General features: G+C 35.7%; 1 protein-coding gene across 2 annotated transcripts; it reads right to left on the reverse strand.

Moving 5' to 3' along the window:
• mov10b.1 (Moloney leukemia virus 10b, tandem duplicate 1) lies at nt 1-22,901 on the reverse strand. Of its 2 annotated transcripts, XM_051653995.1 has the most exons (22): nt 22,427-22,901; nt 22,143-22,245; nt 20,472-20,680; nt 18,696-18,934; nt 18,206-18,455; nt 16,827-16,958; nt 16,491-16,653; nt 15,118-15,272; nt 13,847-14,017; nt 13,612-13,759; nt 13,297-13,464; nt 11,729-11,826; nt 11,533-11,630; nt 11,251-11,349; nt 10,386-10,488; nt 10,051-10,168; nt 6,985-7,176; nt 5,323-5,394; nt 5,094-5,219; nt 4,860-4,948; nt 4,636-4,754; nt 1-2,505 (listed from the first exon to the last, which is right to left on the reverse strand). In XM_051653995.1, exons 1-22 carry the CDS (start codon nt 22,579-22,581, stop codon nt 2,444-2,446), a joined length of 3,069 nt encoding a protein of 1,022 aa, XP_051509955.1. In that variant the 5' UTR covers nt 22,582-22,901; the 3' UTR covers nt 1-2,443. The 2 variants fall into 2 exon arrangements, with proteins under 2 accessions (XP_051509955.1, XP_051509956.1); XM_051653996.1 differs by lacking the exons at nt 22,143-22,245; nt 22,427-22,901 and adding an exon at nt 20,763-22,131.
• Nucleotides 22,902-23,608: the final 707 nt, after the last annotated feature.

The following is a 23,608-nucleotide window of genomic DNA, read 5'->3' on the forward strand; positions in this document are numbered from 1 at the left end:
TTTTGTAGATTCAAAGGCCTGATCACCATTCACTTGCATTGTGAGAACCAACAGAGCTGAGATATTCTCCTAAAAATCTTAATTTGTGTTCAGCAAAAGAAAGTCACAGACCCCGTTTCCACCTGATATTAAAATGCATTTCAGGTGATCCGATCATTGTCAGCCCTAAATACAGGTTTTAAATGGGGCCTATAACGTTTTGTGAAAGGACATAGGAATGTGGTCAAAAATGCAAGTGTCCACATCACATTTGAGGTGTAAATGCTAATCTTTCCTATATGCGTCCTGGCAGCAGTGAAGCACCACCCCTCACCTTTCAGTCAACCGCTGTGCTTAAACAAGAGTTTAAACTTTGCCATTTACGAGCAGCTTTAAAAGGAAATAACCGTCCGATAACGGACATTTAAAAAAGTGGATCCATACACAATCACGAGAGTTTCACAGATCTTATTTAGTGTGCACTGTAAAAAATGCCTGTAATTTTAACAGTAAAAGACTGTAAAAATGCTACAGAAATAAAACGTTAATTGATTAACGAATATTAACTGTAAAATATACAGTAATTTTTTTTATATATATTTTAAAAGACAATACAGTAGTTTTTACAATAAAATGTTGTACAAATTACATTTTTTGTATGTGAAAAGTATGATTTTCCTGTATAATTAATGGTAAAAATTTACGTTATGTTAAACAAGAGAGTACATGTACTTTTTACAGTAAGTCATTGTTAAAATTATAGTAAAAAACAATAATTGTGTGTTCCCACAATTCCCTGGATGACCCATCATATTTCATGATATTTTATGGGAATAGTTATGTTTCTTCTTATATTTAATATCAGTTATGTACATTGGGGTGTTCTGTTTTATATTTGATGTAGTTTAGTTAGTTTACTGCATTATTTAAATTTCACATGTGTTACCCTAATGGTGTTTAGTGTTTGTGTGAGTGACACTGAGCACTGTCTCAATATGTTTATTGGTCATTGCTCCTGGACAAGCCACTATTGGTGAATTTCATGTCATCATGTGCTCTTATGTAATTTTTATGGTGATTAACAATACCTTATAAAGTAAAATGCAGATTTTTCAGAAGGTTAGTATCAAGTTTATGACGTCTTTTTACTGTAAATTTAACATAATTTATTTAATACACTGCCATCGTGGTCATGTAAACTGTAAAATGTACAGGTTGTTCTGTAAAGTTGTTTACATTTTTACATAATTTTTTACATAAATTTTCTGACAACCACAGCTGCCATTTTTTTTTTTTTTTTTGTAAAAACAACAGGATTTTTAAAAACTCATAGTTACATATTGGGAAGTATGTGTTTGTGTCGTCAAGGCCTTGATTACAGTTCTTAATGTTACCTGTCTGATCAAAACAACTTACACTGTTTCATTAAGTCATATGTCTCATTGTAAGAAGCTGTTACTTCAAGGGCACATCTTATTGTCTTGTTTTTAAAAGTTAATAAAAATAAAAAAGACATTAATGCAGAAGTGCAGCAATATAGCTATAGAAGTGCCTATACTAAACGTGAATCACAATTCCAAACGATAAGACAATTATTTTAAACAGACTTTTCTGCAATACTCCTTAAGTTGCCTATTAATTTGTCCCCAGCATTTGCGTGGATTTGTGGTTTTACATGAGATTCAACATTATACAGCAGGTTTACGAGCTAAAAACTATGGGAATATTATTGTCAAAAGTCTTTGTCATGCATTTGAGCTAATAATTAATAATATTATTGAATAACAGTATAATAATAATAATAATAAATTAATAATTGGGTTGACAGTGCCCTGATGTAAAACAAACACTTTCCAAATGTCCAGACAAACAAGCATATACAGAAAACAAACAAACAAAACCCATCCACACTGTATGAACAGCTGCTCAGTCAGTAATTACCGGTGTATAATATACAAATTACATTATTGCTTTTATGTGAGGCCAGCATGATTTAGCTGTCAGAAAACAGTTTTTTTTTTATTTATTTTTTTTATGATATGGCCACTTTTTCAATGATTTCATGCAAAAAAAAAAAAAAAAAAAAAAAAAAAAAAATCAGTTGCAAGTTAAATGTTTGAGTTAATTTATGTATGACTGTATAAGTTACAATTAGGCACTTTATCATAAAAATGTGTGGTTTATCGACTCGACATGTGTCCCATGTGCTCATATTAATTTCATATGCTCATATCACAGCAGATAAATGTATTTTCTGTAAAGCACCTGATAAAACCTATAATATACTCTATCCCTGAGAGTAATGTAAAGCTAACATACAGTATAGGCTAAGCAGAATAGCACTGATATCACTTCATTGGCTTTAAAAAAATAAATTTACTTAAGACTTTAATTCCAGACTATCTTCAGCAGGGGGGAAAAGCTTGAGCTGGAGGAGCTTTAATAAATGATCACACTTCTTTATTTAGTGCTCGTGTCTCCACTCAGGATTCAGGTATTGTTGTACCACACTCTCCTCAGTTTCCACTAGGGGGAGAAAGAACATGACAGTGAGCATTTCATGACCTTAAAAAGGACAAGTTCATTGCTGTTCAACCCACACCTTAATAAAACTATTGTTTCAAAATATTTATAATAATCTGTACCAGTGCTGCTGGTTGCGGTAGTTTTGAGAAAATGCTTCTTTATCCCATAAGCCAGCAGTGCTAAATCCTGCTTCAGGAGAGCTACATCTCAGTGCAGATGACAAAGGGTTTGCAAAAATGCAAAACAAAATGATTGAAACCTAATACAACTAATGTTTTGTCTAGTTGTCTACAGACACCGGTTCGCGATTCAATCTGAATGACTCAGAAAGCTTGCGCGTGCGCTGCTGAATCATTTGTGCGCACTCTCACTTGCCAATAAGCTCATTGAGTATTTTATAAAACGGAAAGTAAAGATAATGCTGGTTGCAATGAATCTACAATCAATACAAATGAAACCTGCAAATGCGTCCTATCGTTTGTTAGTGATGAAGGTCTTTATTAAGTTCAACATGTGTGCAGCTTGTAAACGACTTCTGCAGGTAAATACATTTTCCAAACAAAAGAGTATAAAAACACGTATTAGCCTAGGCTACATGAAAATACTTAAAAAAGTACCATGGCATTACCATGTTTTTTGGACATGTACCATTACCTGGACGCACTATGTTAGTACAATGGTAGGCTATATGAATATTGTAATCATATAGCAAATTACCATGGTAGCAACATGGTATTCTTTGAAGTACTTTGAAGCACCATGCAAATACAGAATGGTACATAAATATGGTCATTGTATATCAAAGGACCATGGTATTACCATCTGATACCATCAGATATCACATTGTTATTGCCCAGATGTGCTCACACACACACACACACACACACACACACACACACACACATGTTGGTGCAGCCATCCTTATGAGGACTCTCCACAGACATGATTTTTATACTGTACAAACTATAGATTCAGTCCCCTAACCCTACCCCTAAACCTCACAAAAAACTTTCTGCATTTTTACATTTTCAAAAACATTGTTTAGTATGTTTAAGAGATTTGAATTGTGGGGACACAAGAAATGCCCTCATAAACCACAGTTATAGCATAATACCCTTGTAATTACTAGTTTGTAACCTAAAAAAAAGTCCTCTTAAACCACTTAAACCCACCCACACACGCACACAAACACACACAAGAAATTTGGCCTCTGATGATATATCCTGTAATTATGTGTCTAGCTGCTGTATTTCTGTATTGTATAGATGAATATATACAGTAGATGAATAGTAAACTGTATGTACAGTACATAGAGTTTTTATACAGGAATGTGCAAATGAAATTATGTTTAAATGGGTATGGGTTTGTAGAGGTAGTAGTCTAAATCTGAAAAATAAAATGTAAAAATAGTGATTTTTCATGTTGGGCACGTGTTTGTAGAGGTAGTAGTATAAATATGAAAAATAAAATGTAAAAATAGTGACTTTTAATGTTGAACAAATGGGTTTGTATAAGTAGCATATAGTCTAAATATGAATTTACATGTTTTTATTTTTTTTTGACGTGCACATAAAGGTACATATTGCAACATACTGTATACTTGTATGTATTGCACTAAACTGTAATATACAGTACCATGGCTTTGATAAACATCATGTGAATAAGTCTTTTAGATGCACATGATGCTCCATGCATCTGGATAAATATGAAGTAGCTTAAATGTAGCAAGCTACTTTTGGCGTGTAGCTTGAAGTGTAACTTGCTACTTTCTCTGAAGTGTAGCTTTTAGCTTAGCTTAACTAGTTTTTCTGTTGAGTAGTTGGTAGCTTAGCTTGCTACATTTTTTGAGTAGCTTGCCCAACACTGTTCTCAGGTATTTTAAAGCCTGTTAAACTGCATTTGATCCCAATGAAAAGCTATAACTAAATCTTTAGCAAACAGCTATAATTTTTCAACACAATTAGAAACCAGTTATAATGTATGGGTTAAAAAAACAAAGAAAATTTCCTTTAATGATAAGAAAAGAGAATTCTATCAAAACAGTATAGTTTAAGGTTTCAAGCTGTGTAGGTCCAAACATCTGTTACAACCAATCAGGTAAATGTGGGGGCTATTAAGATCAGGTCTTACCATTTATCTCCCCGTGGATGTTAAGAGCAAGCAGACGCTCAACAACCTCCTCTGTTCCCTCTAAGCTGGAAATATCATATCCAGTATAACCACCATGCTCAGTGCAGTAATCAATAAACCTAAAACACAAACGCAAGTAAACATCAACTCACAACAAATCCAGGATTCAGACCAGGAATTTTTTTTTTGCATTTCATAAATATATAAGTTGGAAGTGTGCATGCCTGCCCCAGTTCTCATCTGTCCGTAGAATGATGGGGTTTCCCACCATAATAAGTAGGGCTTTGGCTCTGGTCACTGCCACGTTGAATCTCTGGACAAGAAAGAGACAGATGGACAGACTGCATCATGATTGGAACAAGTTAAACACAATGCAAAGACACCACAAACACTACTCCTACTACTATGTTTTTTGAAGTATTGTGTGGTATATAGTCTACTGTGTGTAGGTAGTCTACCTTCTCATTCTTGAGAAACCCAATGTTGAATGTTTCGTCCAAATTGATATACTCCTTGCTGCTACGAACAGCTGATACTATTATCACTTTCCTCTCCTGGCCTTGAAACTCCTCCACGGAACCAACCTACACAACATACCACAGACATTATATTTTTGAGTTCCCCTGTCCTGACTTAGATGAGAAGCCATAACAGAGTGTGAGAGTGTTTACATGGACTCAGACTGACCTTAAGCTCTTCAATGCCCATGCAGGATTTAAGCTCCTTCTGCATTCTGATGCCCTTTCTGATTTTCTCCACCTGGGAAATCAAACCCCACAGAGAGTAAAATGATTACATACTGTAGAACATCACTCTTTGTATACCTCTAAATTCCATTGAAATGCTGATTCAACTGCAACTTTGGTAGTCTCACAGAGCCACTTTTCACTGTTGGCATAAAGTCTGGCACCTAGCTTTTTCTGGCCAAAATAATCTGACTGGAAGGGGCTGTATGTAAAATGACTGACCACAGTTAACTCTTTGTGAAAATGTGACATTTAGGGCAAGTAAACATGAAATCAGCATAACATAATTGATCAGCATGCAACAAAGTCCAAATAATGGCACAGCGGTCTCTGTGAAAGGTTTGGCAAAAAACACCAAATGTGTGTAGATATTGTGGTCAGAATTTCTGACTGTCCAAATGTAATATGTATGGAATATTTCATAAACATAACTCAGCAAACATAGTGGGATAAAAAGTTGTGCTTGAGGAGATCTCATTTACTTGCTACTTACTGCCTCAAACAAAATTTCCAGTAATTATCTTTTAAAGATTCAATGCCATGAATCTAATGAGATTTGGAAAATCAAGTGACTAGTTCTTGCTCATAAGTGCCCAATGTAGCAGCTTGGTAAACAAAACTTTTTTCCAGACAGACTGATAAAAACTTTTGAACCCTGTCACCAGAAGTTGCATAGAAGCCAAACAATCACATTGGAACTGGCAATTATTGCAAGTTCTTGCCATTATGACAGCTTATGACGCAGTCACGTTTAACTTCGTACAGCGAAATTCCGCGGGTGAAATACAGTAATTTAAATGGGAATCCACTAGGCTTAGGATCAATGCCTTTTTCACGCCTCGATAATCGGAAGATGTTTCCAATGATTATCGATATATATCGGGATTTTTTCAGATATAAATAGGGCTACACCTTCTTATAACCTTTGGGTGTTTCGTTCTGTGCAAGGAGCTCTAAAATACCTGTCCTATGTTGTGATACCTTTGCCTTGAGACCTGCTTGAGTAAATGTAAATCACCCTCTTGTGGTCTCCCAATGCTATTACGCCAGACATTCAACAGAAGCCCAACTGAGTAAACAGGAAAGCACGCAAATTTGGCTTCTAATTTAAATGTTGGTTAATGTTAATATATTGATGCCTCAAAAATATATTGAAAAAATAACGTTCCAATCAATAATCGATATATATTGATATTTTATGACATGCCTATGTCCGTGCGATGGACTTCCGGTGGCGAAAAATTTCCCCTAGCAGATTTCGCTTGGAGTTCCAGTTTGGTGAACTTTGACAGGAGAATTCACCACATTGACCAATAAGAAGATGCTTGGTTTGGCAGTAACCTCTGTGTGGGTGGTGCTTCGTAAACAGCTACACTTAATATTCACAATGGACTAGGATATAATTTTAGTGGCAAGTTTCTTTTTAACATCACTCTCACATAGTATATGTGAGTATAAAGTTCAGCATTAAAAAGAAATGAGCTTGGAAATAAGTTTTTTGGTGGTTTCACGCGCGCACAACGTCCGCCCACGCCTTCTTTGCCTGTGGAATTTCGGAATGTGACAACTGCTATTTTGGAGACTGCAAAAGATGTATTCTCACCTGTTTCCTGTAGGGGGCAATAATGCCTATTTCTTTGGGGGAGATTTTAGCAATGCCCTTCTTGGCTTGTGTCAGGAGCAGCTTCTTCAGGTAGTCAATGATGATGTCAATTTCAGAGGTGTTGAAAAAGGAAGGGCTGTTTAACTCTCGTTCATCCTTCCCAATCACTCCATGGAAAATCACAGGAAATTCCTAAACATAAAAAAAAGAAATACAATTAAGTTCAGAGCTGCAGTAATCTGTTTCTAGCCTTCTATTCTAAGGCATTTTAATCAGAGATGACAGATGAAGCGAGAGAAATGTTAACGATAAACATACTTGTATTTCAGTCAGTAGTAGACAAAAATAGTCCAATCTAATTAAAATGTATTATTTTACTCAATATATGCATGTGTGCTATATATGTTTATTCTTATTAGAGTATTGCATTGCTATTGTTGCTAGAGATGTAAAAAATACTTTGGTACCAATTTAATAGTAAAATAAAAAAGATGTCACGATACCAGCAGTACCGAGCACCAACTCAATTCGATACCCATGTCTCACTGACACACAACTGCTTACAAATGCTTACACACAAATTTGAAATATGGAAAAAAAATTAATATACAATTAATTAAGTTAAAATCGTTATATGCCCTAGTGTGATTATTAAACTGCAAAAATTTTCTTTCTTAGTGAGCATGTGCTGCGTGCTTCAAAGTGAATGTGTGGAACCAGACGCTCATACCCTAAAAACACATGAACATCATGCACTGTGCACGTTATAGGAGCTGACAGAACATAGCGCTCAATCATTGTGAAGCACACAATACATGTAATATCATTATATAATTAAATTGCAGTATAATCACACTGAGCCATGTAGTAAACTGCTTATCTGTAGGTGTGAAGCTTCAGTCAACACCCCCCCCCCCCAAAAAAATACCAAGTCAAAATAAAAACTGGATTAAAAAAAAGCTACATGTGTGAAGTAAAATAAATTGCAATAGAAACATAATACTGTATAGTAAAACATATTATTACTGTAATAACAAAAACAATGATAATTAGAATAAATTAATAATTATTATTATTAATAAGCTATATATTAAAAGCAATAGTGCTGTTGTACTGAATTAAAGTTTTTATCAATGTGTTAATTTATACTGTGATGCTCTGTTGTGCAGCAATCTATTTCATAAAGAAATAAAACCAATGTTGTGTTTTAGTTTATGCTGTGAGGATCTTTATAGAAGCACTTCATTTGGTAAAAAAAAAGTGCAATGGTATGTTGAAAAGTATTTGTTCTATTTTCATTTGTTACGTTTTATTAATTAATTTGATTAGACGCAGTTTTGATAATAAAATAAAATTAAACTTTAAAACATGAAATAAAAAATGAAATTAAAAAAATAAAAATGGAAAACAGGATTTGGGAAAAACAAAACAGATTGCAGTAGGGCCCTACTTAAAGAAACTTGAAACAATGCTTACTTAATTGAGAAACACTTGAGGGAAACATGCATTTGTATTAATTTATTATTTACCTTGTTATTTAACTTTTTAAATATGCAAAAGGAGTGTGTTTAGTAGTGAATTACCCATTTTTGCTGTGGTAACGAAATTGGTATTGAGAATCGTGAAATTTTACTAATATTGGTACCGAATACTGAAATTTTGGTATCGTGACAACCCTAATTGCAGCATCATAATGAAACTCCATTGAAGCAATGTCTTTCTAGTAAGTCAGTCCACTGTCGGCCATCTTTGGAATGCTCTTGGGAGGCTACTTCCAGTCATGCCAGTTCCAGTCATGCAGCTCCTATCTACTATCTACAAAAATGGTTGGTCAAGATGACAATCTAAGAAAAATTTTCAAATCAACAATAAAATTTGACAATACTGGTATCATTGGATACCAGTTGCTTTGGATAAATGCGTCTGCCAAATGAATAAATGTAAAGATAAATAAATGTATCATAACGTATAATGTATCATAAATTGTGATTCTTTACCTCATATTATGCTAAAAAACAAACATTTCCCGGTTTGTATAGCTAATGTGCATGCGCGTTCTAGAGTTGATTGACAGGTGATGTCTGTATCTAAAAGGTGATTGGCTCTTTTAACTGTAAGGCGGGGCTTCCTTTCTACATCCGTTGACCGTTGGGCGCTCAGAGCTCCTTGGTTGAGCGTTTCAGTTTCTCCCATTCATTTTAATAGAAGTGGCCCATCTCTGCTTAATAATCTCTGATTGAAGTCAATTGTGAGATGAGTCTCCTGTGGGCTTTGCATGAGAGCTACATGTATGACACAAAGAGTAGCTGCCAATGTAGGGCATTCAAAGTCACTTAATTTTGAGTGAAAGTTAGGATGCTGCCTTAAAAAGTAGCTGCAGTAGTATGCAGGCAGCAAGGCAGTTTACTAGGTTTTGGAACATTGCCAGTGACCTAAAGAACTCAAAAAACATTACAAAACAATTTTTACACATTTCATAAAATGGAAATCTGTATGATGTGGAGGAAAAATTCATTTGATTATGTTTCTGATTACATTGCATTTATGAGATTACTGTTTAGATGCTAAGTTGAAAATTAATCTCTTGATTATGAGTATGATTCTGCTGGTGTGTGTGTGTGGCCTCGAGAGAGGGGACACGGCATTTCTGCTGAGGACCTAAGTGTTTAAACATAATATAAAGCAGACGGTCACGTTCACATACTATCAGAACTATAAGAGTCAATGTGTTCTTTTGTTTTTGCCGTGTTGTTTGTTCAAAGAAATGTAACCAATCAGAGTTAATCCTTAAAACTACTAGATGTGCAAGAGTTCTTGACATGAAGATATAAAAGGGGTCTCTGTTTGATTATGTTTGTGTGACTTTTCTGCTCGGGAGGGATCTGTTACTTTTGTGTATGAGAACTTTCACCTGGCTGAAATAAACGTCCTTCTCTTTGGAAAAGACAACAAGACTTCTCTTTATAAGGATCATTTCCATGACAATTTATAGCATGATAATGGACATAAATAAAAGATATTGTATTGTCTTGATCTGCACAGGTTTGTGTACTGTATGTCTCATACTTTTTTTGGCAGGTGCTCCCAGGTACAGTACTGGCTGGAGCTGATCACATCTGCACATGCCAACAACTCCCCATCATAGAACAGCTCATTAGGAACTTTCAGAATGGATGGATGAGACCTAAAGAAAGGGAGAGAAAGAGAGAGAAATGGGAATTAGATGTACAGCTATATTTAATTAATTAAAGGCAGTTCTACATATTAATTAATTAATTAATTTATTAATTTGTTGAAAACACAGCGCTCAAGATATCAATCCTCAAAAAGATATAGAAATTCTGTTAGAGATATGATGTACACAGTTCAGATCCTCTCTGTCTACAAAATTAAAACTTTACCTGTAGTTCTGCAGCAGTTTGGTGACATAGCGGTTGTCATATCCTGTAGTACCTTTCTGATAAAGTTCATTCTGTGTCATCAGCCTCTCCAGCAATGAAAGGCCTACAGGAGAGAAACACAACTCTTGAGTACAACACATTCATATGCATCAACATCCATATGGATTAATTCCAATTCACACTTCACATTTACAACACAATATGCCACAATGTTAAAAGAATATTTCACCAAAAAAACAGAAATTCATTTACCCACCTTCATATTGTTCCAAACCGGTATGACTTTCTTCTGCAGGGAATTTTATAGAATGTCTTGTTCGCTGATTTCCATACAATGGTAATTGATAGCGGCTCACTGTAAAGCTTAAAGGACGCAAAAGTGTAGTAAAAGTAGTCCATGCAACTTATGCATCATATTCCAAGTCTTCTGAAGGCATACAGTAAATTTCTGGTTGTTTCAGTTATTTTAATTATTTGATAAGTGAAAATCTTGACCTCTTAACTCGACTTCTCGTGAACATATGAACGCGCAAAGCAGAGCTATGGTGGAGCTATAGATGTCAGGTGCAATTGTATGAATTTCCACAAACGAGACATTCTTTAAAACTCCCCCATTTGTGTTCTGCAGAAAAAGTCAACCAAGTTTGGAACAACATAAGGCTCACCCTTAAATGATGACAGAATTTTTCTTTTTGTGTTATCCTTCACACATAATGATTCAAGTTCAACAATGTAATAAACAAGATATGCAATAAACTCTTTAAATGCTCCAGTGGCTTTCATTACGTTTTAAAGAAAACATGAAAAAAGCCCCAAGTGTGCAAAAGCATGAGTATGTGCACGTTTCTATGCTTATGTATCTCACCAAGTCCGTATTTAATGGCAAAAGGAGATCTCAGAATCGGCCCCAGCTGTTTGGGATCTCCGGCCAAAACAAGCTGTCCAGTCTCTGCATTCAGTAGTCCTACAAGCACAGACACACATCCATGCATACAATTCTACACACGCAGACGGATCTTAAAATTAAAGATCTGACAATGTTTTTTTGGGAAGATTTATCAGCACAGTTGAGAGACCAGTGGAGAAGAAATCAGTGTGTTGAGAGTAGCAAAATTGTGTGTGTGACAGAGAAATAGAGAGCATCCACCTCCCACACTGATGACGGTCTCTGGCTCCACAGCATGTCCAGCCTCATCCACAAAGATATGAGAAAAATGACCCACAGGAAAACCTCCACTGACCAACCTAACAACACACACAAACCATTTTTTACATGTTAACAGATGTGTGGGTGTGTGTGTGAGAGTCCGTGAGTGCATAAGATGTTTGTATAAGCCCTTTACCTTCCTGCAGTGACCAGAGTGCTGATCAGAATCTTGTAGGACATTAGAACCTCTTTACATGGAAAAACAATCATACCTCCATCCACATTACTGTTGTTCTAAATACATACAAAACATGTACGCAATTTCAGAATCAATACAAAAAACTATGCACGGCTCATTCTCACAATAATTTACCATAAGTGTATAAGTGACTTCTTACTAACATAATCAACAGGAAAATTCAGATGCTGAACATAAACACATTATTCGATAGCTTTAAACTAGGGCTGGGAAATTCTGTTTCCTGTCTCCTCTATTATTATTCTCTTTAATACTACTTATAATATTAATGAATATAAAGGTAGTTTTACTATAGTAATATTGTAGTAACCATGTTTTTTGTCAATACAATTAACGATGGTGTTAATACAGTAATATGATGCTTATATAGTAACCATGTTTAATTATGTGGTTTCTATGATTTTACTACAAAGTATCATGGTGATACTATGGTTAATGTAGTAAAACAATGGTTATTTTTAAGTAAAGGAAGGTTAAGGTTAGGTTTAGGGGTAGTTTTAGTGTCTGTGGGACTCTAAATAAACACAATAAACATGCTGCAGTGATGTCCCTATACTGTTAGTATTTAATTTAATCAGGGGTGCAAATAGGAGACTTCACCTGCAAGCGGTGAGCCAGGTGTGGGAGAGATACGGGTAAGCTGCCGTATCTCTTTGCATAGAAGCACTTATTTACTGTCTACTGAACCAGTTTCAAAAACAAAACCATGTGTGAGAGATCAAGCATGTGCACGATAGAGATCGCACGGTAGCCAGAAAAATAATAGTTCTAAGATTTTAAACTTCAGCATTTAATTTGTTTTATATCCATATGTATAGTGTCTAATAATGCATTGGCAATGTACACTTAAGTTTATCTTGCCATTAAAGTTTGATATGAATTGAATTTGCACATTTGATCCTATTATTAAAAAAAGTCCATTGGAAAAATGTCAGAAGATATTGCCCAACTTTTAATAACAGCTTGTCCACTGATTTTATGGCATGTAAACATATACTTTGATCAAAGATTTATACCTATAAAAATATGTCTAATTAACTCTATTTGCAAAAATATGTTTTTAACATGTACATTTTAAAATAAATGATGACCAATGATAACCAAATTTTTGCAAGTTCTATGAGACAAAGTATAAAGTAAATATAATTATGATTGTAATTCAAATTCTGTTTTAATGTACCATGTTCCACGATTAATGTCGATTAATCACAGAAAACTGTGCGGTTAATTAGTTAACATTTTTTAATCGATTCACAGCCCTAAATTAAACTGTTTAATGTGTCATTTAGCAAATGTCTCAATTAGCCTTTTTTTTGCATGTCCCCATTCTTAACTTCATTGTAATGAGTTATAATGTATAAAGTAATAGTAATCTACCATAATGTAGCTATTATTAATTTTTTCCTTCATAATGTGATATTAATTGAGTTTAAATAACATTTAAACAAACCTTTAAATAAACCTTTAATTCATTACTAAACAGAAAATGTCTAACAAACACTAACCACGAGAGCTGCAGGGATGTCTTTTGGATTGCGTGAACTAGCATAAAGTCGGTAGATTTTCCGTGAGTCAACATGTTGGCTGCTGATCAGTTTTTCACACAGTTGATCAGCCGCACTGTTAGAGGGAGCACATGCTAGGATATAGGCACCAGATACATTCATCTCCACCTGAGACGGGAAAGAAAGGCAAAAACAATGATTAAATTGCAATGGCTGTTCAGCTTTTAAATTATGACTTATGACATTTTGCATATAGACACAATGAGATGGTGATTTGCATGCAGGTGTGTCTGTGTGTGTGACAACCAGCTTTACCTGTTTGATTGCCTCCACTATAGTGACAGTTTTACCAGTGCCAGGAGGTCCAAACACCAAGTATGGTGCAGGCTTGGACGTACCAGCCACAATGTTACATACTGCAGTTTTCTGCTCAAGATTCCTGTCCAGCTTTATATCGAAGAGTCTATACACACAGACACACAACTTCTGAAATAATCCATAATGTTTCAATAAAATATGATGTAGTAGCATATCTTTAGCCCTTACTGACCTCAAGGTAGGAGGAGACACATGGACACTCATTGAGCCCACAGGGAAAAGCACACAAGCTAGGTTGTGCTGGACTGCCATATGTACTGCTCGATGTTGCAGTTTTACTGGGAGACGGTTAACCGTAAACTCCACACAGAATTTCATATAATCTATGAAATTGTCAAGCAGCCTTGCAGCACAAAAAAGCATTACAAACACATTAAAGTGGTAAAAATCAGTCATACACAAAAACTGCTTTTTTTTCTTTTCATTTTTTACTGCTGATGAAGATTTAAAAATGTAAGTCCTATTTATGGAGCCAGTATACATTCACTGAACACTTTATTAGGAATACTATGGTCCTAATGATACCCCTGACATCTTCTGCTGTTGTAACCCATCCGCCTCAAGGTTCCACGTGTTGTGCATTCTGAGATGCTATTCTGCTCACAATTGTACAGAGTGGTTATCTGAGTTACCGTAGCCTTTCTGTCAGTTTGAACCAGTCTCCATTGATCTCTCTCGTCAACAATGCATTTCCGTCTGCAGACACTCGCTGAATGTTTTTTTGTTTTTGGCACCATTCTGAGTAAACTCTAGAGACTGTTGCGGTGAAAATCCCAAGAGTTTAGCAGTTACAGAAATACTCAAACAAGGCCATCTGGCACCAACAATCATGCCACGGACCACAGTCGAAATCGCTGAGATCAAAATTCTTCCCAATTCTGATGGTTGATGTGAAAATTAACTGAAGCTCCTGACCCATTTCTGCATAATTTTATGCATTGCAATGCTGCCACATGATTGACTGATTAGATAATCGCATGAATGAGTAGGTGTACAGGTGTACCTAATAAACTGCTCAGTGAGTGTAAATTCAGCACAGGTTGGGCAAAACTTTTTATGCTGAAATGTACAGTAGTCATCAATATGTAAACACTCTATACATATATACATGTATATAAACTGAAATGATGAGGGTATATAAACTGAAATATTATTAAATCAATTTGCCTCTAAAGCATGCATGTTTATACTGTACTATATGTACTATACATATAATATACAAGATATTTAATTAAATGTTTTGTAACCCTAACTGTTAATAGGTTATTTTGTATGTTGTTTTGCTACGCTTTATGACATTTGCAATCCATAGTTAAAAATATGACCACAAATTTTTATCATTTTAAGATTATTTGCCCAAAACATGGCCTTGTGTCTTCTTACTTCACGTGTGAACCTTTAAAATGCTTGTGCTCTATGCAGTGTTTTAATTATACTTCATACCTGCTGGAGAAGCCAAGTTTAACCTGATCCAGTTCCACTCTATGGACGTAGCCCTTATATTTTGTTACAGTTGAGAGATGGACATCCTCACTTTTGGTGAAAAGCAGGTGATCTCCCCTCAGGACTGATGGCCTGTTCTCCGAAACACCAGGGACCTTTATCAAATATATATATTTATATATTTATATATACATACCTCAAAACTGTCTCTGTAGACACTACATGGCCAGAAGTATGTGAACAGCACCTTCAAATTATCTGGTATTTTTATAGAAGTCTGAAAGAATCACTGACATGGCTGATTTGGATGGGATTAAATCCACAGAGTTAAAGCTCTGGTAGTTCTTACCAGTGTTGGGTGTAACGCGTTATAAAGTAATGTGTTACTGTAATTAAATTATGTTTCCCTTGAAAAAGTAAAGTAAGGAATTACTCTTCATTTTTTAGTAATTTAATTACAGATACTTATGATGTACTTGCATTACATACTGTATAGACAATTTCATATAAAACATTATTGAATTGAAAATTGAAATTTAACGTCTAATTATAACATTTGTTTTTAAATTCAACACGGACCCATTAAATGCACTGGCAATATGCCTGCGTGCGTGAGCTCACGCCGCTATGTGAGAAATCGCTCAAGTGAAAATATGTTGGAAGATACGAGTGGCTATTTTACTAAATGGAAATATCCCCATTACTATGAGTTTATGACAAATGCAGATAAGAAGACAAATGCAGATCCGAACCACAAGTACTAAGGCACTTGACATGGCAACAAAGATATACACTTTTGAGAGATCACAGGGGCTGTTCACACTGAACGAATTTTTGCGCAAGTCTGCACAGTGTTTTAATTGTTTTCTGACGTCTTTGACTGCTGCAGTGTGTCTCGCTGTTTCTTTCGAGTCTCACACAGGACAGACGGATTTTAGACACCGCGTCAAGTTAAAAAGCTTCAATATTTGCACCTCGAGGCACCTGCGTTCTGTTTCATTTGTTGCTTGGAGAAGAAATTATAAAAACAGTTATGGATTTTTGAGTTAAAGATTTTATGAACCATTTAGGAACAGTTTAAGAATGGTTCAAGAATAATTTATTTGATGTTATAGGATTTATTTGAAAGAATTAAAAGAATAAATTGATGTCTGTCCTTTTATTGTCCATCTGGTCAAAGTTGAAATGAGTTTTAGAAAAGTAATGCAAAAAGTAATTAAACTTTCAGTACAGTAATCTAATTACAATGTAGAAGATGTAATTAGTAATACATATACAATACACCACTGAACCTTTACCTCACTACACCTCTCCATATAAAACTAATAACAAAATCACATGCTTTAATTACAGACAATAACAATGTCACTCACCTCTAAGATCAGTAGTCGTTTGTTTTCATGGTCCCTCACCATGGAGACATCATTTTTGTTATACCTCCTGATGTCCAGATGCATCTGATCCTCCTCCAAGTGCAGAAGTAAATCAAAGCGCTTTGCATAGTTCTGAAAATCCAGATCACTCTCCAGTAGTGACCTAACAACCACCAAATGCACAAAGGAAACAGTCATGATAAAATGGCATTTAAAATTCAGGTTCATGCAGAGAGCTGATTCTGGATCATCCAAACCATCATTAGTGTACATAGCAAGGACCAATCACAGGTCTCAGATCAGTTCAAGGCACAATTGAAGCTAGAGATCACTAACCGCAGTTCCTGGAGCTGTACTTGTGTGAAGGGAGAACGGTTGCCTTTCAGGACCTTGGCCAGCTCAGAGATATAAAAGGGACGAGGGTATGTCTCCAAAGGCACCACAAATTTCAAAAAGTTTTGAGTTGAACTATAAGTTAGAGAAACATACAGACAGACACATATGACTAACCATAAGCACACATTAACATATTTTAGCTTTGTCTGAATGATATGGAGTACTGAGATTGCTGAGAAGTTACACTAACTCAAATTTGAAGAATTAGTTTACACAAAAATGAATCAATTATTCACCCTCATGTTGCTCAAAACTTGTATAACTTTCTTTGTTCCATGGAACACAAAAGAAGCAATTTTGAATAATATTCCAGTTACAATAAATGCTTTTGACTGGAGCTTTCAAGCTTCAAAAAGGATGCAAAAGCATCATAAAAGTAATGGAGTTAATTAACAGAGGTTCGGGAGGAGCATGTTAATTTTAATCTGATAAATCACAGCCCAGGAGCAGGAGTATATAAGCCGCTGCTTACCTGCTTCCTGTGACAACTCTCCTGACATCCCACCTCCACCCCATCTCAACATATTCTCTAGATTCATTATCTAAATAAGTAAAGTCCGGGGGGGTAATCAGGACTCGAGTCGAGTCTCGAGCTCTGAGCCCTCCTGTATACGGACAGCAAGCCAAATACATTTACTGCTTCAACACAAGATTACATTAACATACGAACTACTGAACCATAAAAGTGGTCTTTTAAGCCTTTTAAAGCCATACAAAACAATATCTTAGTGTGACTGAAAATACAGAAAATATAAGTTCTAAACATCTGCTCTAGCTCTCCTGGGAAATTTCATGAGAGAAGCTGCAATGTCAGATTCGTAAATGAAACATTCTTTTGAGACAGATCTTTTCAATGGATCGGTTGAGTTCATAAAACTGGTCTGAATGATTCAAGAATAAATCAGACTAATCGAGTTCAATGAGTTTAACTCAGTAACTCAACAATCCGGTCACAGTGGTTAACAGCTCACTAGGCTAGAGTGGAATATTATCAGTGAATAATTACTTAAATTTTAGTCTGTTCCTTACACTTGGAACATAATGCATGATTAGTATGAACTACTTTTATAATGCTTTTTGGTGCTTTTGTGTGCTTTTTCAAGCTCGAAAGCTCCATTCATTGTCATGACATAGAAAAAAAAGTCAGTACATTATTAAAAATGTTGTGTTCCATGGAAGAAAGAAAGTGAAAAAATGCATACAGGCTTTGCAACAACATGAGGGTAAGTAAATGATGACAGAATTTAAAACTTTTTGGGTGAACCTTTCCTTTCAATTAATTTTTAAAAAAAGAAAAAAGAAAGAAAATTATCTCTCACCCTTCAGGTGGAAAGCCCTCATCCACATTGCATCTCACTGGTTCATAGGTCTCAAGCCTCAGGGGTTTGTATGGTTCTTTGGGGCCCAGCTGAGCTGCAAGCTCAGTCCTGTGCACCGCCTCAATGAAGCGCACAATATGGTAGGGACAGGTGGAGGGATGGATGTTTTCTTTGAACTCAAATGCCAGAGTGGCTGAATAAACTCCCACATGATCTAATTTGAACTTCATGGTCACCTCATACGATCCACCTTATCCAAAAATAAAGGTTCAAAGGATGAATTCAAACCTGCATAGGTCATGTGATCACTACAGCCAAAACAACATGGTGTGCTTTTGAATGACTCTTTGTTGAAATTAATAAGTGTACACATTATAAAATCAGATGTGAACTTTTAATCAATATTGACAGTGAATCAATATGAATCAATATGAACAGTTTCTTCACTGTGTACCAAATTCTCCAGTAATTTGGTATTGGCTGCACTCACGTGGTTCAAGGCAGAATGGATTATTGCGTGTGACTTTCTTGCTGTCTTCCAGAGTGAAACACTGAAGCCAGTGGAGAGCGGTGTAGTAGGTGAAATACACAGACTTATGACCTGTGTTCTCCACAAACAACTTCAGCTCATAAACCTCTGCACTGTCCACAAAGATCTGAATCCTGCCGTCTTCCATCTGCATTTTGGAGTACACCCGTACTCCACATTTATCAGCTATAAACTCAGACCTGGGAAAGAGACAAGTTAACATTTTGTAATCAAATAAAAGTAGATTAAGGACCACTAAAATCCTTGTTACAACACCAACATCAAAAGATACAACACCTACACACTGCAAGCAACTATCCAAAATATCTCAGGATAAAAAAAAAAAGATAAACATATCATCAGAAAGGATCCGACATTTACTTATAAAAGCAACCTAGTCTCAGGATAAACGTTACTATAACTACATTTTGCAAACTGAGTTTTACACGTCATGTTCTATATTTTGCTGCAGTTTCCTGGTGAAATGAACACTAGAGGCACTACTACCAAGGCTCGAGCCCATGTCGCATTTGCTTTTAGCACACTATCGGTTAGGTTTAGGTGTTGGTTAAGGCAGCCATAACCACAATATACACTGAGGGGGATGTGTCCCCCCAATAATGTATATCTTTATTACTGTTCTGCTGCAGTCCATTAACTGTCTAACTGTCATTAAGATGTTGCAGGGATTACATAATGGTTAAAAAAAGTTAAATTTTTAGCGTGGGAGATAGCCAATCAAATCAAAGAAAGCGGGACTCATAAAAGCTAAGCGCGAATCTAGTTGTTCCAGAGGCACGCATCAGCCCGCTCAGCAGTTCAGGTCATGAGTGTAAGTATCTAACTAAACATGCGATATTTGCCCAAGATTTTACATTGAAATGTTGTACTGACTGACAGTAATTTCCATGGATTCAATCCTAATCACCTTTTGGCTAAATTTGTCATTTTAAATTGATAATATGTCATGTAGAGTACGTGATTCATTACGTCGTTTATGGCCTCTGGTTAAGGGTAAGGATGTCTGGTTTGTTCACCTCTCATTTGCTTTTAGGACACTATTGGTTAGGTTTAGGTTAAAGTTTTAGGTTAGGGAGGTACGTTTTACTCATTAAAACCACCATCTAACATTCACCTTAAAAACCTTGTCTGATTACGCCACCATTTCACCCGCATTTGGCACCCCTCGCTGGACAATTCACTGGGAAACTACAGCGAAACGTGTAATGAAGCACTTAATTTCCTTTTGCAAAAATGTTGCCATGGTCACTAAATTTTCATGAGATCAGGCTGTGTAAACTTAGCCTAAATATATACAGTGCAGTAGCCATGTATATAAAGTATTTGAGCACTCAAGCAACACTTAAAAATGTATGAATGTCATTGCATTGGATGACAAACTATCAAACCATGCAGCATGTATTTTGAAAGAAAAGATAGCACAAGCACACTCTTCAAGCAAAATGTTTTACAAAATTATGTTTATTACATTTTAAATTATAAAATAATAGATATGCTTTTCAAAATTAAGACAAAATGTAAATCTACAATTTCTGGTTATCAAACATTGTGAACTTGAGGGTTGAACTGACTTTATAGAGCACATAGACTAAAAATTACCTTGGGATCAATAAGTAACTCCAAAATTGTTAAGAAAAATAAAGTTAGTTCTGACAAAAGGTCTTCCATCATTTGTTTGCAGCTCCCACTTGGTCAAAGTGTATGAAACCAGCTCACCTGTCTTTACTGTTTAGTCGGTGTAGGATGTCTTTTGCCAGTTTCCTCCTTGCTCTGACTCCACTCTCTGGTCCTGGAACGGAAGGTGGGTCAGAGGCCTCCTGGTAACTAGTGGATGGCGGTGAGCCACCATTACTCAGACTGGGCGTGGCTTGATTTAGCTGTCTACGAGAAGGCATAAACCACTGATCGTGCAACCTCACCCGGACCTGGATGTGCCCCAATAGGAAAATGTTCAGTTTCTGCCCATATCAACTACACTGTGCCACACTAATACAAGCCCATATTTACCATATGACAAGGCTGATTGATTGTGTCTGATAGTAGGGTTATAAATTCCTCTGATCCGATTTGTAATATTTCCTTAGTATTATCTGTTTAGGCTCCTGTGTTAAGGAAATATAAAGAACACACGACACACACATGTTCTTGGAACTCTGACTATTTACTCTTGTTCTGTGCTCTTACAGGTTCAGGTGATACGTGTTTTCATACAGCTTCCGAAATGCATAAACTGCCTAGTCTTTATTATATTTCCATTTGTTTAATATATTGATGTTGCGTCTTTCTCTGCTTCTATGATTATCTATCCTTTCTTCAAGGTGTGCATTCTTTAGAGATGAAAAGCGTGACTCCTTACTCATGAGGCACCAATGACCTTCTCTGCCTTGGAAAATTTGTGTGTTTTCTCTCTCACTATCTCTCTCTGTCTTCTTCTCAAATGTATTATCAACAGTCAGCAGATATGGTGACTCCCAGGAAACTTTATGCCTGGAGTAATTCTTAATCCTAACTCTAATCCAAACTCTTCATTGTTGCCAAAGGTTTGCTGCAGTTTACCACTACCGGTTAAGACCAGCAAACTTCTGCCAATAATTTGCGGAAAATCACAATGTGTGGCAAATTTGTGGCAAGTTTGCCAGAACTCTCGATTTTTGTAAGGGATGTTATGTTAAGCAAAATGTCATGTTTTGAGGTGACCAATAACTATTGGATTTTCTATATGCTGGGGTTAATTCACCCTCATACCACTCCAGTTTCTTGTTTCCTGGTCTGATCTCTACCATAATTTTGAAACTGTAAAGAATTTGAAATCTTCCATAAATTTGACTCACTTCAATGTTTACTTCTTTTTATGTTCTCTGCAGACATGCACTGTATAAAAAAGTGATGTATAAAGTACACTTATTGCATAAGTGACAAATCGTTCAATACCAGTACAATTAAATGTAGCGAAGACATGAGAATCTCATGATAACTGCATATATACAGTTGTATAACATCTGCTGTGTGGTTGTGATGATTCATAGTTCATGAGCCTGTGTCAACAGCTGATCAAGAAAACACTAAATCACCTCTGATCCAAAGTTTCTTTTTGATGAAAATAAAAGTGTAACTACTCTTCGGGTGATCAAATACATTAATACATTTATTTGCTCTATCCGAAACAATGTATCTCAGCATGAACATTTACAAACATTTACAAAAACTGCATATACACTTTCATAAAACCCCAACAGTAGCCTACACTTATCAAGACCCTTCTGTGTTTTGCTTTGTGTGTCACAAAAGCCTCCCTTTTCCATACAAGCCTTTAAACATACTGACCAAACTGAGAGTCAGCCATTACAGATCGGTAAGACTGTGGAAAATAAAGAGGATGTTTCTCACATTATTGTTAAAGTAAACATGTCCTGATCTGGTGATGCGCGCCTTGTTGCCTTTTCTCAATGCAAAGAGCACTGTGGAGAAGTTTGGGTCTTTAACTCCATCTCTGTGAAAAGAAATGTAATTATAAATGCATATCGATGCACTTCCTCTTCCCTTTCTAATAAATGTCTGTTGTAAATATTTATACAGTGCCAGTGTTAATAACTGGGATAATGTATATAAGCAATACTGCTTACATTAACATACAGTTAAAATGTAAAAACATAAAACTTGTAAATGTTCACCTGTCTCGAAACTCTCGATCGTAGATGTCTTTGAGTGTGGCTCTGTCAGTAACAGATCTCCTGTTTGTTTCCTCCAGCAGTTCTATGAAGTCAAATCCAACCGCACGCGCATCGGCCCAAGAGAGCCGGTTCTTTCTGTTTCTTCTTCTGCTCATGCTGTTTGACAGGCACAGGTAACTCTGTGCTTGTTTACACACTCCAGCTCAGGGATGACACACACAAACTTATTGGACATGTTCACTGCTCACGTCTCGCCAGTGGACATGTACCGTCAGCTGTTTCTGCGAAAACGATAGAGAATGGAGGAAACGAAACTTAAGATGTATTACGGTATAGTCTTACTCTATTCGAATAAAAAATCATCACATTCACGTCCTTTACATCTATTAAAAAGAAAATATGTATGAAATGCTAACTACAAGGCACTAAACGTGTAAAATAAGACTAAATGTGATTAGAATAAACTGAGGCAAAAAGCTCGCCCCCTGTGGATCAGAGAGATTATTGCTCCTTGTTCCACACCGAAAAGGGCAAACGGAATATGGCAAGCCATTTTTACATTTATTCCTTAACACTTACTAGTATCTATTTTTATGTTACTGGTACTTAATTTTAGTGACTACTATTCCATTAGATACGATTACTTATTCATTAGTTACTATTACTTATTTAACAAGTACCAGTACTTATTCATTAAGCACTAGTACTTATTCAATAGATACTAGTATTTATTCGAATAATGACTAGTATCTATTTAAATGTTACTATTCTAGAAAATATAAGTACTAGTACTTAATTTTAATGACTAGTAACTATTTAGCCCACAGATATTCCAAACTTAATAGGTACTAGTACTATTTCTAGAGTACATTTGCATACTATGCGAATAGTTTGTTGAATATAAATGCAATGTCACTCTCTTTACACCCAGTGTGCCTACTGACACTTAGTGGTAGAAAACTGAAACATCAACGTTGCTGAATGGACAATTAATGGCATAGATATTACAGAACTGCTGAGCAGCATGATGAAATAAATAAATTAAATGAAAAAGGGTGTCATGTTTTTCCTATATATACCACACATACTTCAGTAAAACAATACATGACTAAATCAATTATAAGAGGCAATTGTAGTCAGTTACTTTATATTTCTATTGTAGATTGTCTTATTTTTTAATCC

Source organism: Myxocyprinus asiaticus, chromosome 24 (genome assembly GCF_019703515.2).
Source record: "Myxocyprinus asiaticus isolate MX2 ecotype Aquarium Trade chromosome 24, UBuf_Myxa_2, whole genome shotgun sequence".
In the NCBI taxonomy this organism is placed as follows: Eukaryota; Metazoa; Chordata; class Actinopteri; order Cypriniformes; family Catostomidae; genus Myxocyprinus; species Myxocyprinus asiaticus.